The 17,536-nt window shown below is 39.4% G+C and overlaps 1 protein-coding gene across 1 annotated transcript; it reads left to right on the plus strand.

The window, feature by feature from the left end:
- The first annotated feature begins 651 nt into the window (after positions 1 to 651).
- LOC139948266 (uncharacterized) lies at positions 652 to 17,189 on the plus strand. The gene is made up of 2 exons (XM_071946367.1): positions 652 to 1,490; positions 11,338 to 17,189. The coding sequence occupies exons 1-2, from the start codon at positions 1,416 to 1,418 to the stop codon at positions 12,142 to 12,144; spliced, it is 882 nt and encodes a 293-aa protein (XP_071802468.1). The 5' UTR covers positions 652 to 1,415; the 3' UTR covers positions 12,145 to 17,189.
- Positions 17,190 to 17,536: the final 347 nt, after the last annotated feature.

Consider the following 17,536-nt stretch of genomic DNA (forward strand, 5'->3'; position numbering starts at 1 on the left):
CAGGTTCCGTCCTCTCGTCTGAAGCCCTGAGCGTGTACGTAAAGCACGCTCAATATTGTCAAAATAACTGCGGGGCCAAGCTAGCCTGAGCCGAATCTAAAGCCGAAGCCGTGGTTTCGAAAAGAATGGTGTTCAGATCATAGAGAGCATGCTTATATTGTCTGAACCAGCACCCGTTGTTTGATTTATGTGTTCTGACTAGCCTCTCTGACTCATCCATTTACATGTATTCGCTAAAGAAACTGATGTGATGCGCATTCGTATCAACGGAGGAAAAGGAGCGGTGGGTCTGAGAAAATTGGTCTTGATTTCTGTTTTTGTGAGGCTTCTTTGTTTTCTTAATTTAGCTGCGAGCTTGCCTCAACCTGCATGGGGAAATAGTGAACTTCTGTGCTTGATCGTGGCGTACTAAGATTTTGGTGATGTGGCTATGATTATGAATGCTATGAACAATTTAGCAGACAACCTGTGACTTATTTACATTGTTGACAATCGGTGTTCATATTGGATTACTTACTACAGTCAATTCTGCGTGAAGGAAAATGTTTGTGTTTGCTTTACAAATTACGCCAATGCGTAATGTAATGATTTATGTCGTGACGTAATGAATGTCAACAAGCGGCTATATGCATACGTCAATCAAAACGTCTGGGGTTAGACCTTACGGTACAGTGAACCGTAACGGTTCACTACATATTGAAACTTGCATCTGGTTTGTAAAGCTACACTCGGGGTTTACTGTTACTGTTGAGGGTAGTGTGCTCTTCAACTTACCACAGAATGAGGTTATTATAGATGTTGGATTTCTGATAACTTGCTTTTCTTTCCACCCTTTGGCCTCATTAGTTCAGTATCGACACTCCAATTAGTTGGATCCACCCACACATGGCCAGTGCATGAATAAAGGATAAATATTCACAGCGGGAGAGCAGATAGACGCACCGGGCATAGACCCTCGAGCATCAGCCGTCCTCTCCTCGCTCCGTACGGGGGCTTTTGGCCGACCAACTGCGTCAAATCGTGTTTATGTGGGCAGCACATGTTGCTAAATTGTGTTTTTGCACGAGGTCGTGGTACTACTAGCGAACACTTGTTAGATTCCAGTGGATTCACGCAGATGTAGGTTCCGAGGCACGGACGATTCAACCCGAAAGGCATAGTCCCAGGTCGACACCCAGGCCGTACTCCAAGGCCATCCGAACCCACTAGGTCGACCGATAGTCTCGCTCTGCCGATCAACCTATATGAACGAACACACTCTCTGATCACAGATTTGCGGATAACGCTCCGATCCACAAGGGAATCTAAAAACCTGCACTGCTTTCCTAAATACAGATCGATGAGGGAACTTTCTTCAAGCTGAGTCTTGTTGGAAGTTGGATTTGAGAGGGCTTGGGTTCGTCACCCGATAAGGAATGTTACTAGAGAAGATGAGCGAAGTGGACATCCACTCAACGTCCGCAGACAGGGACCGGAAACCAAATGAAAAGGTGAGTTTCAACCCAATTCGTGTACTTAAACTACGGCATTGAGTTGAATATATTTGTGAAATTTTTGATATTTTCTTGTTGACATGCTTGGGGAATGTTTGCTTACCTACGTTTCAAACATGAAAGCACCGAACATGTTAAAATCTTTGCTCTATGCTGAAACCATGCTCTGAAACACACGAATTCAAAGCATACAGTCCAGCCTAGGTCCCCTAGAAAAAAAGGGGGAAAAAATAAGATTTCTTACAGCCAGCTAGTCGGTCATCATAACCGATTAATGGAGTATCAAATTGCAAGTTTGTGTTTGGAAACTAAATTTCCAACAACATATCTGTGTACCATTTCTATCCTACAGACACTATCCTATGGACATCCCACATAAAGATACCAATAAATACGCCATAGACTGTACGTGTACACATTACACGACGTGTATAGACAAATATTGTTACCTTTTTGTAAACACAAAGGAACCCAAATGGCATTTTGATTTGGAATTATTTTCTTGTACCACAATACTTCTGTTGTAAACACACTTTACATACAACAAGCTGTTGTATTGATTAATATGAGACATGATATGCCATGCCATAGAACTGGTCTATGGTCCACTGAACCATGTATACCTCTTTGTTGTGTTTGGGGCATGGTGGACAAGAAACTACAAAATTCGAAACCACAGCTGTATTGATGGTGGGGTGTCGTGAATTCTTGCAGTGAGGGGGTGGGATGTTTTCACCATCTAAACCGTCTGGCTCAAACTGCTGTAAGATTGATGTGTTCGTATTGTCAGAAGTGTCCCTTTGCTGTCTGGATGATCGATTGATTGAAAAGAAAGGAATACGTGATGTTATTCTGACTGTCAAGAAGTTCAATAAATTGTCGATAATGCATTTAGCATTTTTTGGTTTATTGTTAAGTATGTCTCGGCTAGTTTCATACTCAGTCAGTTTCCCTTGTGGTTTATTATTTGAAAATTATATGTAATAACAGGAAGTTCAATAACCCAGACAGGAAATTTCTCGTATATAGTGAATAGGTTTATAAATAACATTGGGTGACGATTTTTTTTAAAGCAAATTTCAAAGCAAAAAACAAACGTGTGAAAATTACTTCAGCGGTTTCAGCGGTATGTTGGAAGTGTCGTGGCCGAGCGGCTAAGATCACCGAATTGGTGTTTCTGATCAGCAGAGTGTGGGTTCGACTCCCCCGTGGCACTTGTGTCCTTAAGCAAGACACTAAACCATTGCTTCGTCTTTCGGAGGGGACGTAAAGCCATTGCAACGGCTTTAGTTCCATGTGTTGTGAAACGCATGTGAAAGAACCCAGTGCACTTATCGAAAAGAGAAGTAAAGGGGTTCGCCCTGCGTTCCTGGCTGTGGCTGCTGTATGCGCCGTAGCACCTTGTAAACCCCGATAAGGTGCCAACTAATTGGGTCTCAGAATAAATCTCAGCGCCTTGACTACCTTGTTTGGTAGATACATGCGCTATAAAAGACTTCGATTTTATTATTGTCTTCATTTCCTTCACTCTACACATTTAGTAGAAAGGGATCACCTTATGATTTCCTCATAGGGTGCCCTTATTAAAACCAAGAAGGAGAAAATACCCTGGTGCCCCTGCCCTTTAAAAACGTTTTGGCTTGTTTGTTGCCTAAACTTATACTTTGTACTTCGCTACAAAGACGGACGCTTCGGTAAGTGAGCGCCCTTTACCATGCCTTTACCAAGATGCAAATGCCAATGCCCTTTAAAAAACGAAGCATACAGTTCCAGGCCTGTGATTGTCTGGATTGAATCAATTACAGGGTTTGTTTTTGGCGACAACAAAGAACATAACGACAATTTTCATCAGGGATAACCGAGATAATTAGTTTAGATTCATTACCATGTTGTCCAAGCTAACCATTTATACAGAGTGATTGTTTGTGTATTGAGTGGACAGTTACTTTGATCATAGAGGTTGCTTTGATCTGTTGTGATGAATATAATGTGGATTTACCCCCATGTATCGCCAATTTGCCCATTGTCTGCTTATCTCTTGTTGTATGAGACCCTAGCGAAGACTCCCCACTCCAAGGGGGCTAAACCCTCCAGTGTGTCTAGCCCTGTGGTTTGGTTCTTCTCGGTGTTTTTCCTTATGTGCTACTCCACTGGATTGATTATGACTGTACAAAATGAGGCATGGAGAAGCTGCTGAATGCTGGTATAGATTACCCTGTCTGGTCTAACGCCCCCACCCGATTACTTCCAATTGGAAACATTGGACATTTTAACATACAAAACACAGCCATGCACAGTGCAAGTTTGTGGAACTTGCTGTATACACGGTTTGGTAAGTATGTACATGTACATAGCCTAATAAAGAGCAAACAGTACCCATACATACAGTTAGTACATCTACATGTATAGATTGTATGTTCACATTTTGTGTGATCATAACATATAAAACCTGTGAACACGGTGGCTTATTTCATTCTGCGAGACGGTAGAAAATACTAGTAAAAAACCTGCACCATTTTCAGCATGTGACCATAATTTGTCCACAACTTTTTATCACTGTTTACAGACAACCCTCCAAATCTGATATACCCTCATCTTTTAATAAATTTATAAACAGATTTCCAGCATTATCTGGTATTTGCGTTGATTATAATTTCGACCTGTTATGTAATAACTACCAATCGAGGTCATACGCTGATCGTGTAACCAATTCTACCTCAATGATGTAACCACGTAGTTATGTTAAAGGCAGGGTATACCTTACTGCATGTACTGTAAAATGTCAAAGACCAGTTGTCCTCACTTGGTGTTTCAAAACCTATGCATTAAATAACAAACCTGTGGTTATCGAAGTTGCAAGAAAATAACGAAAAGTGGAAAACCACCCTCGTTGCTATTATGTGCTTTCAAATGCACGAGAAAGGTTTCATCGAATTCGTTTGTGAAAAATTACCATTACACTAATTTTACTCCATCAGACCTTAGGGCCTTGTCACACGAGGCAACTTTGGCAGGCAACTTGGATGCAACCAACTGCAGTGCATACTATATGACCACTTCGGTAGCAAACGGGACACTTTTCAAACATTGTCTTACGATCCACAAGAGAAATAGGTGAACACTCAAATGTGAATGCCTTTTCTTCATGGAGATTGCCTGGAACTGGTTGCCTGTAAAATGCCTCGTATGACATGGCCCTTATAGACCTTATGCAATGACGTCATCCAGCCGCCATCTTTGAGGTCAAACGGTGACGAAACAATCGAAACGCACATAGATTGGCCAATGAACAGCCTCCTTTTGACCTCAAAGCGGGGGCGCCGTACTGAAATGACGTCATGTGCATAAGGTCTATACTTCACGGAGGCAACGAAGGCGGTCGCCTCTATGCCCCCACGATGCCCTTGAAGTGTTACAGTACTAACAATTTTACAACTTCCTCATATTGGGTGCCCTTTACCAAGGAGAAAATGCCTTGGTACCATTGCCCTTTCAAAAAAAGAAGCTTACAGACCTGGGCACAATTTCATATAGCGCTGCTTATCGGCCGATTTTGTGCTTACTGTGCGATTCCCATTTCATAGCGCTGCTAACCGCAAACACACGAAAGACATGCCAACCTTCCGGTGCTTACCGCTCAAAAATATATGACGTCACAATGCAAATCCATGGTAAACGCACAATATGGGCGCCCAATTCTTCTGCTAACCTGTGAAATACGCTTGCACCTTATCAATTGTTTTGCTTACCATTAAGCAGCGCTATGAATGGGCCCAGCTCTACACTACTTGGAAGGACCGTCGTTTATGACAATGCTAAATAATATCATCAGCTCCCCATTGCCCTTCTTTATTTAGTAAGTTTTTTTATGAACAAAAATATACTTTGGGGGTAATTACCAACATTGTAGGCCTAAATCCCCCCTCTAAGTAAGGTTAGCCGCAATAAGCGGTACTTCATCCACAAAGAAATCTAGTCCGTGTTCTGAAGTCCACTACGTTTGTGAAACATTGTAAATTACCAATTCCAGATTTTACGACTGCAAACCAAGGTCCTACATTCATCGAGAATACAAGAAAAGCAAGACTTCCCCGGAGGCGTTCAAAAGACGGAAGGTCTTTTAAAAGTTTTATAAGTCGGTTGATTTGTTTTCTCTTTGTCATCGTCATAATATTGTTATCATAGATAATATAACATGTGTTGTATAAACGTATTGTATCCCCAAGAGATGTAAGGTTATTTTGCCAATTTAAACTTTAAAGTGATGTTTGTATTGTTTCGAAGAATACAGTCGAACTTTGCAATTTGTGAGAGTTTTTGAAGTGGCTCTACACACAGGGATGAAGAGATCAGTTATTGAACAGCTCTTTTGTTGAAAGGTACTGTGTGTTTTTTTGGTCATAACTTTTCAGAAACTTTGAAAAAGGTTAAAACGCGTTCTTTGCAGTAAATTTCAACGGAGGGCGTTTTTTGTTTGGGGGGGGGGGTGGATGCACATCTTTTGTTCAATATTTTCGGCCAGGAGTGTTGGCCATAAGCAAAAAAATTAAAATATTTTGTTAAAAACAGTTACTTGTTTCATTTTATGGTCTGACAAAACAAACCCATATTCCATGGAGTTATGCGTTTTTGTTATGGCTCTCTTTTTTTTAATATCGGTCTGATCACAGTCGCCATTTATTGCTAAATAAACGAGAGCCAGAACCATAGAGCTTTAATTTATATTTTTTATAGCTCTATGGCCATAACCAGACCAACAAGGTACATGCATGCTAGTGTTATTGTTGATGCCTTAACAGTCGTGTTATGCGGGCTGTCTTGTCCTTGTCTGTTTGGGTTAAAAGTGTGGAGAAAATTCTTCAAATATTTTTGAAATCATGCAAGATTTTCTGCATCATCAACAGCACGAATAATCTCCCCTGTTTGTTTGGTTGTATATTGGTAAACGCCCATACTGTACACCCCATCGTTATCAACAGGTGGACGGAATGTAGGTCAGGTTACCAGACTTCAATTGAATAAGGATTCTCTCTGAGGGTCCAGCCTCTAGGGACTATGGACTTGTTCAAGGTCGCACAGCACGCCGTCTGGTACCTTGAGGGTTGTATGGTCATTAAATTACCATGGTACCTCAGTCATCGCCAACATTATGCACAAAAATGAAAATGGGGTGCATGGTCACGGGGCTCCCAAGGCGAATAGCTTCCCTTTTGAATGATAGACTCTCTTTTATTTGATTCCAAAATCAAACTGGAGCAGAATATTATACAGAAGAGGAGAGTGTCGTAAAATTTGATCTACTTTTAAAATTTGGGGTAAAGAAGGGCACATTTTCAGCGTTCTCCATTATCACTAACCAGTTGGCCAAATGCCAGTTTAAACACATCGGGACGGTCCTTGCTCTATGGTCCGACCAGTCAAACTTTGTAAAGTGGTCTGGCTTGCTAGTTCAGTGTTGACGAGCTTTCCTGTTGAGTTATGCAATGGGGCTAACAGTAACGATACCATTTGAGGATACATAAAGTAGCCTAACCTCATTGGCAAGTTTGAAATACTGCTGGATGGATGCTTCATACATGAACTTCCCCAGTTGGAATTGCTTTGTTACTGTGGTTTCTTCATGAAAGTTTAGAATGAGCAAAACAGCTGTTAGCTATGATAACCTCCTGTGCTTAACCTTATATGCGATGAGGCTACTGATACCATTTGAGGATACAGATATGTGCCTGATTAGTGGTAAGTCGCAGGTTTGAAATACTACTGGTTGGTGATACCCATAGAACTATGGTGATACCTTAGAGAAAGCATAGAGGAAGGACAGAGAGAAAGGAACACTAGTGGTACCATGGTGATACCAAAATTCTCTCATTACGTGCCCCAGCGGTGATCAAGTCTTGTCAGGGCATGCCTTGGGCGTTTCATCGAGACACGAATGCCTCCTGGCAGGTGTGGAAACTAGGTCCATGCTTCTGTCTTCCCACGATTGGACAAGAATGTGTCAATTATTCACTGCTAACAAGCCTCTCAAACCCAAGATTTATGGCTGTTGAATGTGGCAGTCACAAACGGAATGTGCCAGAGAAATTCTTATACGTGTGTGAAGGTGTGAAGATAGCAATTGTCATAAATAAAGAGGTACAATGCATTGATAAAAACTGTCAAACTTTTGATTGCGGTTTTTCACACCTTTTGGGGTTGGGGTCAGTTTGCTCGATAATCGTGACGGTTGGTTGGTATCTTTTATTCTATTTGTAGACAAGGCGCAATTCTAGAACCTGTCGAGCAATTAAATAAACTCCAAGCACAATGAAGTATTGAAATGTTGTGTTATCAGCCAAAACCAGTTGGCCCTATGTACAAAAGAAATTGATTTTTGTGACTGGATTGCAGCTGAATTGTGCTAAAGTGGCCCATATTTTTTTTCTTTTTCGCAAGCAATATCTGCTTCATGAATTTTTGGACTCGGGTTGTTGTTGTAATGGAAAGGTTATATTTGTGAAAGCCTAGGCTCCCCTATAACATTTCATTTCAAAAAAATGCAGTTAAAGACACTGGACACTATTTCTAATTGTCAAAGACCAGTCTTTTCACTTGCTGTATCTCAACATATGCATACAATAACAAACCTGTGAAAATTTGAGCTCAATCGGTCATCGAAGTTGTGAGATAATAATGAAAGAAAAGGCAACCTTGTCACACGAACTTGTGTGCTTTCAGATGCTTGATTTCGAGACCTCAAATTCTAAATCTGAGGTCTCGAAATCAAATTCGTGGAAAATTACTTCTTTCTCGAAAAGTATACGTCACTTCAGAGGAAGCCGTTTCTCACAATGTTTTATACTACCAACCTCTCCCCATTACTAGTTACCAAGTGAGGTTTTATGCTAATAATTATTTTGAGTAATTACCAACAGTGTCCACTGCCTTTAAGTTTATTCTCAAGAATCGCAAGATATCTTCTGATTTACCCGACAATTTAAAATGATAAGTTGCTGTGAGTGTGACTGCTGAGTGAACTATCTGTAGTCGAATGAAATGTTTCCATTCATGATGATCAACTTTTAAAACCAAAACCATTTTTTTATCAATTGGTTCCTAATGTTAAAATCGCAAGTGTGTGAGATTTTCCACTGAGTACGAGGTGTATGGTTTGTGGTGGTGGAGTCTAACCGAAACTTGTCAATCTCATGATTGTGTGCATACCATGTGGTAATTAAATCAAGTTTATTTTGTAATACGATCAGAAGTTACCAAAAGTTGAAGTGTTGTCTCGCCACAAACCAGGGGTTAACCCGTGCGAACTGCATGCTCGTCATGATTTGTTATGTGGTTTACGTCCGTCAACAACTTTCTGCTTGTTGGCGGGGTTTTCAGCCATAAATAATTCCGTTCAGGAGTCTCTTTACAAAGAAGGTCTCCGGTTTCCGTGGGTTGTGATTAGATATGACCGCTAAACCAAATTCTGGAAATATCATAAATACAGCTGGTAAAAATCAGGAGTTTAGATTTCATTCTAAACACGCGTAATCTGTTTATTAAATTCAGTCAGATGCCGTGAAGTGATTGAAGTTGAACGAACTTGACTGCAAATATTTAGATTGTTCTAAAGTATTTCTCTGTTATAGGTGATTTTGGTTTGTGTGTTTTGTTTTGGTGAGCAATTTGATGTATAATAGGAGAGGTTTTTTTTAGAATTGTTTGTGGATTCGGAAAGTGGGGATTTTTTGCATTACGAGAATTGACCATTCTGACTTGTAGTTATTATTGTTTGAATGTCAGAGTTTTGGATTGTTGAATTGCCGCCTCCCACTAGCAAGGTTAAGTTAATTTGTCAAGTATTGTCTGGATTTGTAGATTCACTTTGTCAATCCAAAGCTTAAGAACTTTGCAACCTTACATTGCTTGATAATGAAACTGAAGGTAGGAGTTCTTTCAAAATCAGTTCAATTCATTTGACCTTTGATAGGATTATAGATATTTTGGCAATAATTGGGAGTTTTTTAAAGTACTTTGACACCTGAGTGCTAATTAGGATTAGAATCCATTGTTGATTTATTTTGAGATTTAAAGGTCAAGTGTGGGTGAACGTACAATAGTCAATCAACAATCTAGTAATGGGCTTTGCTGGTTTAGTGCAGAGAGGTCGTTTCATGGTATCGCGTGTTTTTGTATAGCTGGTAGATTTGTAGACCAAAGGTACAGCGGACTAACTTCTTTTTAGTAACTTTGTAGACACTGGTGGTAGTTGTTGTTTTCGAGTGGTTCGAATGTTCTTTATGTAACTGTAGATGTGTTGGTTTAAATGTGTATTTCAAATTGATTAGATATGTCAAGTTTGCAAAAATTGATTGAATGTGTTTGGTTATAGTTTGAAATGAACTTTGCATCGTCGTCAAGTAGAATTTGAAACGTACACAGTGGTGAACAAACTAACAAACTAAGCATAGACTTGATGACGAGTCGTTTGTCAGTGTCTATTTGTCTGCCAGTACTACCTATTATGAATTCCAAAACACACATCCTGCCGTTTATGCAAATAAACGCCTTGATTTCAAGACTAGGAACAGCCTGACGCTACGATGGTGAAACAGCTGAAGTGATCCTGAAAGTCACGAAAAGTGTAATCTGTGTTCTTCTGACAATACTTTTGAAACGTCTGGATTTGTGTCTGGAAGCCTATGTACTGGCACTGTCAGATTGTGTTTTTGACATGGTGAGCCATGGCGTTCCGTCCTTTGTGTTTTTAGTCTCGTCTGCAAAGAGAAACCAACTCTTTGAGTGGAGTCCACATGCATAAATAAATAACAACAGCAAAGAAATTGACAATGTGTGATTTGAGTTGTTATAGCGGACCAAAGTTTCCACCGAGGTGTACCATGCTGTAACCACGGCTCAACCAACGGGGGATCGAGGCATGCTGCCCCGGCGTACACCATTACCTTCTCTTTCCACGTCTTTTCCGAACAATCGGGGTGTTTACTTTTCACCCCTATGGTCTCTACGGAGGACTTCCCGGGCCGTGTGTAGGCCTTTCAGTAAACAATGACCTCTTCCACTTTGTTGAGCTCTGCTGAGAGTCACTTTCTGAAGAAGTTAACCAAACAAAGCGAAGGACAATCGAGTTTTCTGCCATCATGATAATCTAAAAAGGGGTTTTGAAGTTTTTTTGAATGATATAGAATGAAATGAACTCTGTGGTTCGTCCCGTGTTTGTGTTTTGATTTTTTTTAAGGGGAACTGGGAACCATGGAGCAATAACACAGTTCGATTTTTGGCGAAGTTACCTTTAGCGTTTTGTGTGTTTTCTCTAAAAATCAGTTTGTTTTGGGCAGTTCTCACGAAACAGCAATCGCCTTTGTTTGGGTATGAAGACAAAACTCACAGGGTAACTCATTCACTGCACCCTGGCTGTTTTTAACAAAAACAGATATCTTTGTTCTGTCGTTTTGTGCTAAGTAGATTGTTTGATCAACTTAACCCGTGCCTGTCACCGAACCTCTGGACAGGTCGGTGTACCCTAGCCCACCTTGTCTCTCCCTTCATGGCAACTATGGTATTAGACCAATGCTAAAAGAGAGCAATAACATAGGTGTGTAGGCCTACTCAAAAGTTCAGTTCCTTTTTTTTCAGAATGGTCAGACATGTACAATATCTATCAATTTCCTTGGTGTCGTTGAGTTCCTTATCAAAAATGATACCCACTCGGCTCTTTACAAATTACAGTCTTCACGTCTTGAAATGGTTTTTGTCTTCAGTTCAATATTTTACATGGAAAACCTCAAGAATTCGCAGATTTTTTCAAAATAATTACAGTTATTTTTTGTTCATGTTTTCATCTGTACAGCTCGAGAAGGAGATAAGTGTTCTCCACACCAGATTGCGAGAAGCTCATGGTATTATTGATGACATGGGGAAGCAGATGGAGCTGCAGAAGACAAGGACAAGACAACTTATTGCCGGCTGGAAGATACGTCTAGAAGAAGGGGATGAGAAGGTCTTGAAGTGCTCAAGAGAGAAGGATACACAGTTTACTGACCTCGTCTCAGAGCTCATGTTTATTGAAGGATGCCTGAAGAAGGAAAGGAAGGAGATCGTTGAGAAGTTATCCAAGAAGGATTCCAAGATCAAGGAGCTGGAGACTACGGTCAGGAAGCAGCAGAGACAGATTGATGCACTGAATAAAGCCAATGAGAAGCTCCTTGGAAGCTTGCATGACATGAGCCTGGAGTCACCAGACACTTCACCCTTCACCTCACCACGCCCCTCGCCCCCACCCTCGCCCATCCCCGAATATCACCAAGACCAAACTCATGAGAATGGTAGAGGTGGTCATAACCCTCACATGGACCAATTTATGGAGATGAGGTCATCACCTAGACACCGGGCTAGCACGGTGGGGTTCATGCCTTCCAGACGGCGAAAGGGGTTCCCGAATGGTTCGATTCTAGCCACTAACAACAATGAGCCACCCCAGAACTCACATCCCCATCCTCCTCACCGAGTCCGCTTCCAAGATGAAGTCTTCGAGGAGGAGGAACCAACAGACAGTCAGTTCAGGATTGAACCAACAGACCCAAGAATCCGACGGAAGATCTCACTGCCTGCTTACAGACTTCCCACAGATGAGGAGGACAGTATACGATTCTTCTGAGACTTGACCTTTCACCTTTGACCCCGGGTTGTTTACATGAGCCACATTCCTGTGGATAAAGTTTATTTATTTTACATGTTCACAGTTATCGTTATGAACACATGTGATGCGTGATGCTGTGTTGTTTACACAGTTGTGACTCCTGATTTCATAAAATGAACAGGACAACGGCAAGCTATCAGTCCAATGGGCTATTTTTATGTATTTTTTGACAATGATCATTTTGACAATTTATTATTTTTTATTACCCATACACCGATGTGTGTAAGCATTGTATACTCAGTACTTTCCCGAGTCCTTAAAAAGATACCACAGGCATTTATACTCGGGTAGGTTTCGAACCTACGACCCTTGCAATTCTACAGCAGTGTCTTTTAGTTTTTAATTACAATAAATATCACAAATGCTCTTTTGTCTGTAATAACAACTGCAGATAGGTTGATTCAATTACAATACGGGATTGGTAGAGCAGCTGACAAAATAGTCACAGACAGTGCTTGTGTTTTGTGGTATCAACCGTACATAAAATAACACACCTGTGGAAATTTGAGCTCAATCCGTTGTGCGAGTCGGGGGGAAATGGTTTAAAACTTCATGCACAATGTTCAACAGGTTGGTCTACACATTATTGTCCTTAATATTTTTATGTTAAAGGCAGTGGACACTATTGGTAATTGTCATAGACTAGTCCCCACAGTTGGTGTATCTCAACATATGCATAAAATAACAAACCTGTGAAAATTTGAGCTCAATTGGTCGTCAAACTTGCGAGATAATAATGAAAGAAAAAACGCCCTTGTCACACGAAGTTGTGTGCATTTAGATGGTTGATTTCGAGACCTCAAGTTCTAAATCTGAGGTCTCAAAATCAAATTCGTGGAAAATCACTTCTTTCTCGAAAACTATGGCTCTTCAGAGGGAGCCGTTTCTCACAATGTTTTATACCATCAACCTCACCCCATTACTCGTCACGAAGAAAGGTTTTATGCTAATAATTATTTGAGTAATTACCAATAGTGTCCACTGCCTTTAACCACCGAAATCAGCTGTTGTATTTTCAATAGGTTTCAGATACAGTTGTGTCAAGAGGAAATATATGGTTTTAGCATTATTAGTAATCTGTAAGCTTTCAGACCAAAATTAAACAATGATATTTTATCCCTATACCAATGATGTACAACACCTTTAAGGAAACTCACTTCTTTTTTAGGCGAACGATGTTAATTTAAGACATAATATCCAAAAGAAGAAATTACAATTTAATAGACTCCTGACTCCTTCAAAAGAAGTTTTCAACAAAAAGTAATTTCTGGGTTTTTTTCAGATACCTGAACCAGTTTCATAAAAACACGAAGTTTGTGGAAGGTGAAAAAGATTTATTTTCCTTTCCCGTCGAAAACAGACACACGCAAAAAATTACCGTTGACAAGACATGTTTTATTTGTATTTTACAAAAGGCGTAAGTAAACTGTATTTTTGGTGAACTCTGATAAATATTCGATCGAAGATAGACAGATTTAAAGAAATAACCTCTTGATGTTTTTATCAGAACTTGTGTCACTGACCTCTGGATAATTGTTGTTTGCGTTCCTCTGCGATTTCTTGGAATGTTGCAGCCATTCCCCCATGCATAAAGAACCTTGAGCGCAATTATCGTGCGATTTCTTTAATCTTTGAACAATCAAATGTTTCCCCCATGTCTGATGCTTAAAGGGTAAATGTTAGACAATATTGGTTTTAGGGGTTAAGGTTCCGTTGGAGATCTGAGTTCTTGTTGAATACTTGAGACTGCGGAGGAAGTAATTCACTTTCTGGTGATGTTTTGTCAAAAAAAAGTTGTAATCTTGTCAAGTTTCCAAATTGATACCCACACACAACAACAAAAACAACCACAGCAACCCAAACAAAATTTCAGTTTTTATGAAACGTGTAGACCCCAAATAATCCTAAAAAATTGTCTTTTCGATGATAATTTTTAAAAGGGTTACTGAAGTGGTGGAAATATTGCAGAGCACAAATTGGTGTCCTTTCACACGAGGCACATTTTGAAAAGAATTTACAACCGTGCAACAAATGATCATGGTATACCCTTGCTAAATTGCTCAAGTGTGAAAGGGGTTTAATTTTGTTTGTGAGAAAGGTTTGTCCTAAGGCTGATATGTTCACCCACTGTCGAAAAACACCCTTCTAAAACTAACCTAGTTTGCTGAACCCTTGAGTTCATGTTACCAACAACAAATCGTGTCTTACGTGCAAGTTCGTCTCAGGCACAGAGACCAAAATAATAAACAAGTTACGTCAGTTTATAAGCAAAGACAAAAATAGTCTGTCCTCGCCGAGTGAGAGTATCACATTCTGAGGTCGGAAGGTTTGCCCATTCCAGTTGAAGATTCGATTCAAGGTTGAACATAAGAATGTTTGACTTCATGTATTTGTGGGTATTTTTTATCTGGTTCGATAGTAGACCTTTAACTTTATGATCGGAGGACGCGGTTAGTGGCAATGGTACAAAGTTGAAGTGAGTCAAGCGTTAAGCGTTAAGATTAGATGAGTCTAGTTTTAATCTGGGTCCAGTTTCATAGAGAAAATAATTGCTTTTAAAGGAACACATTGCCTTGGATCGGTCGAGTAGGTCTTTGAAAAGCGTTTGTAACCGTTTGTTTTAAAGTGCTTATGGGTAGAAAGATGTTGTAAAAGTAGAATACATTGATCCACACAAACATACCTCGATATTGCACAGTTTTCCTTTTACCTCAACGACTAACACGTTCGGCCATATTTTATGGGAGTCAAGATGGCCGACCGTGTTAGTTCACAAAGTAATTCTAATTGTATTCTACTTTTACAACATGTTTCTACCCATATGCATTTTATAACAAACGGTTACAAACGCTTTTTATAGACAAACTCGTCCGATAGGCAACGTGTTCCTTTAACAACTTTCAACTTTGCAAAACAATAAATTATTAGGCAGGAAATCTGTCAGAGTTGGTCAGCCTACTGGTGACATTGTATATTGGCTGGTAGGCATATTTCTGTTTATTTTTGCTTAGCTATTTTGTGCTTACCTAACTCTATGAAAATGGACCCAGGATATGTTATCGTAGATATTTTGTAAGTTCTAAAAAGGAAATGATGATGTAACAACTCGAGTATGAATTGAACTTCAGGAAAATTGTAATTAGGCCTAACTGAACCAAAATCATGTATTTTCAAGATTTTTAAAGGAAAATTGTATTAATGAACGTTTTGCACTTGAATGTGTGCATGTTTAATTGAACCCTTAAAGACAGTGGACACTATTGGTAATTGTCAATGACCAGTCTTCTCACTTGCTGTATTTCATCATATACATAAAATAATGTGAATATTTGAGCTCAACCAGTTGTTGAAGTTGCGAGTTGATAATTGAAAGAAAAAAACACCCTTGTCACACAAGTTGTGTGCTTTCAGATTCTTGATTTCGATACCTCAAATTATAAAAGTAAAACTGAGGTCTCGAAATCAAATTCGTCGAAAACTACTTCTTTCTCGAAAATTATGTTACTTCAGAGGGGGCCATTTCTCGCAGTGTTTTATACTATCAACAGCTCCCCTTTACTCGTGACCAAATAAGGTTTTATGCTAATAATTATTTTGAGTAATTACCAATAGTGTCCGCCTTTAATGCTCACGTGCATCCATGCATGTGGTGTATGTGTTTGTATGATGACTGGATTCGTGGAACCAGATGATTGTATTTTCAGTTAAATGTATTTACACAGTTGTTGTTGACAAACCCAGACAAATCAATATTCTTCTTGCATCTCAGTTTGTATTTTGTACATAATTATTGTTAACGGTGCTGGACACCTTCAATGTTGCATATTTCCAAAATGTGTTTTCAAATTTTAAAAACTCATACCTATATAGATCAGCTATCTCCAGAAGACGATCAGAGCACACTGATCGAAACGTCGAGTTGAAACCAACGGTTCATTTCAGAACTACCACAACTTATAGTAAAGATAGTCATTACATGGTGTTACCGCAAAAACTGTCCATATCTAATTTCTACCATGCAACGTTTCAAATCCTACTTTATATATAGATCGGCCTATTGTTTGATGTACAGGCCTACGGTGTGCAGACAAGTTTACCCAAAGGTATGTGTCCACCATTATAACGAAAGAACGAACTTGTGAAGTTGTTTGCAGTACTGGGCTTGCTATTTAAAGGAACACGTTGCCTTGGATCGGTCGAGTTGGTCTTTAGAAAGCGTTTGAAACCGTTTTTTTATAAAATGCATATGGGTAGAAAGATGTAAAAGTAGAATACAATGATCCACACAAACATGCATCGAAATTGCACGATTTTCCTTTTACCTCGTCGACTAACACGGTCGGCCATTTATGGGAGTCAAATTTTTGACTCCCATATAAATGGCCGACCGTGTTAGTTCGCACAGTAAAAGGAAAACCATGCAATGTCGAGGCAAACTTGTGTGGATCATTGTATTCTACCTATAAAACATCTTTCCAACCATATACATTTTGTAAAAAAAAGGGTTACAAACGCTTTTCAAAGACAAACTCGACCGATCCAAGGCAACGTGTTCCTTTAATGAGCCCGTGGTGATAGTCATATGTAGCCGTTGCTAGTTGTCAAACACATCACTTGCTTCATTATCACAAATCAAGATCATGTCTCCATTTACTGGGTTTTGAAAATACTAGGCTTGGAGGTGGTTTTAATAAGTTTTCTTTTTAAAACTCCTTTTCAGAGTCGAGCAGCATTTTATTTTTAATTATCCAAACTGTTTGGATGATTAATTTGTGTATTCTTTGACTGTCAATTTATTTGTTGTTTATAAAATGTCGGTATCGGTGTGATATGAAAACCGAAAGAAAGAAGCCTCCGTGATATTAACAAAAAAATGTGTCAGAAAGTTTGGTTAATTTTAGATATCTTATCTTTTGTTCAAATAAAAAACTGTTCCTTACACATTTTTGTCAGATGTATGTGATAAAACACTTTGAAATAATAAACTGAGGTTTGTAACAACACTTTGCATGCGATATAATCATTGTATTTTTCTTTTAATTATTAATTTTTGTCTGCATGGATTTTTTTTATTCGTTTGAAAACAACGGATGATTTAGTTAGTTCTAAAGTGTGAATTGCTATCATTGCATATTATCCTGGCGCTTGCAAGAGGTGAAGAGATGTGGTAGCAATCGGAGCTTGGATGCTACTAATGTACATAGCGCCCTCTTCTGACAAAAACACAACACACTATTCAAAGCAATCTTGAGAAAGTTTGATGGGACAGAATCAAAATCTGAAAGAGGAACAAGTGTATGACGTAGTAACAAGTTGTAGGCCTAAGGTGTTAACCATTGTTTATAATAAT

Source organism: Asterias amurensis, chromosome 15, assembly GCF_032118995.1.
Source record: "Asterias amurensis chromosome 15, ASM3211899v1".
NCBI lineage: Eukaryota > Metazoa > Echinodermata > Asteroidea > Forcipulatida > Asteriidae > Asterias > Asterias amurensis.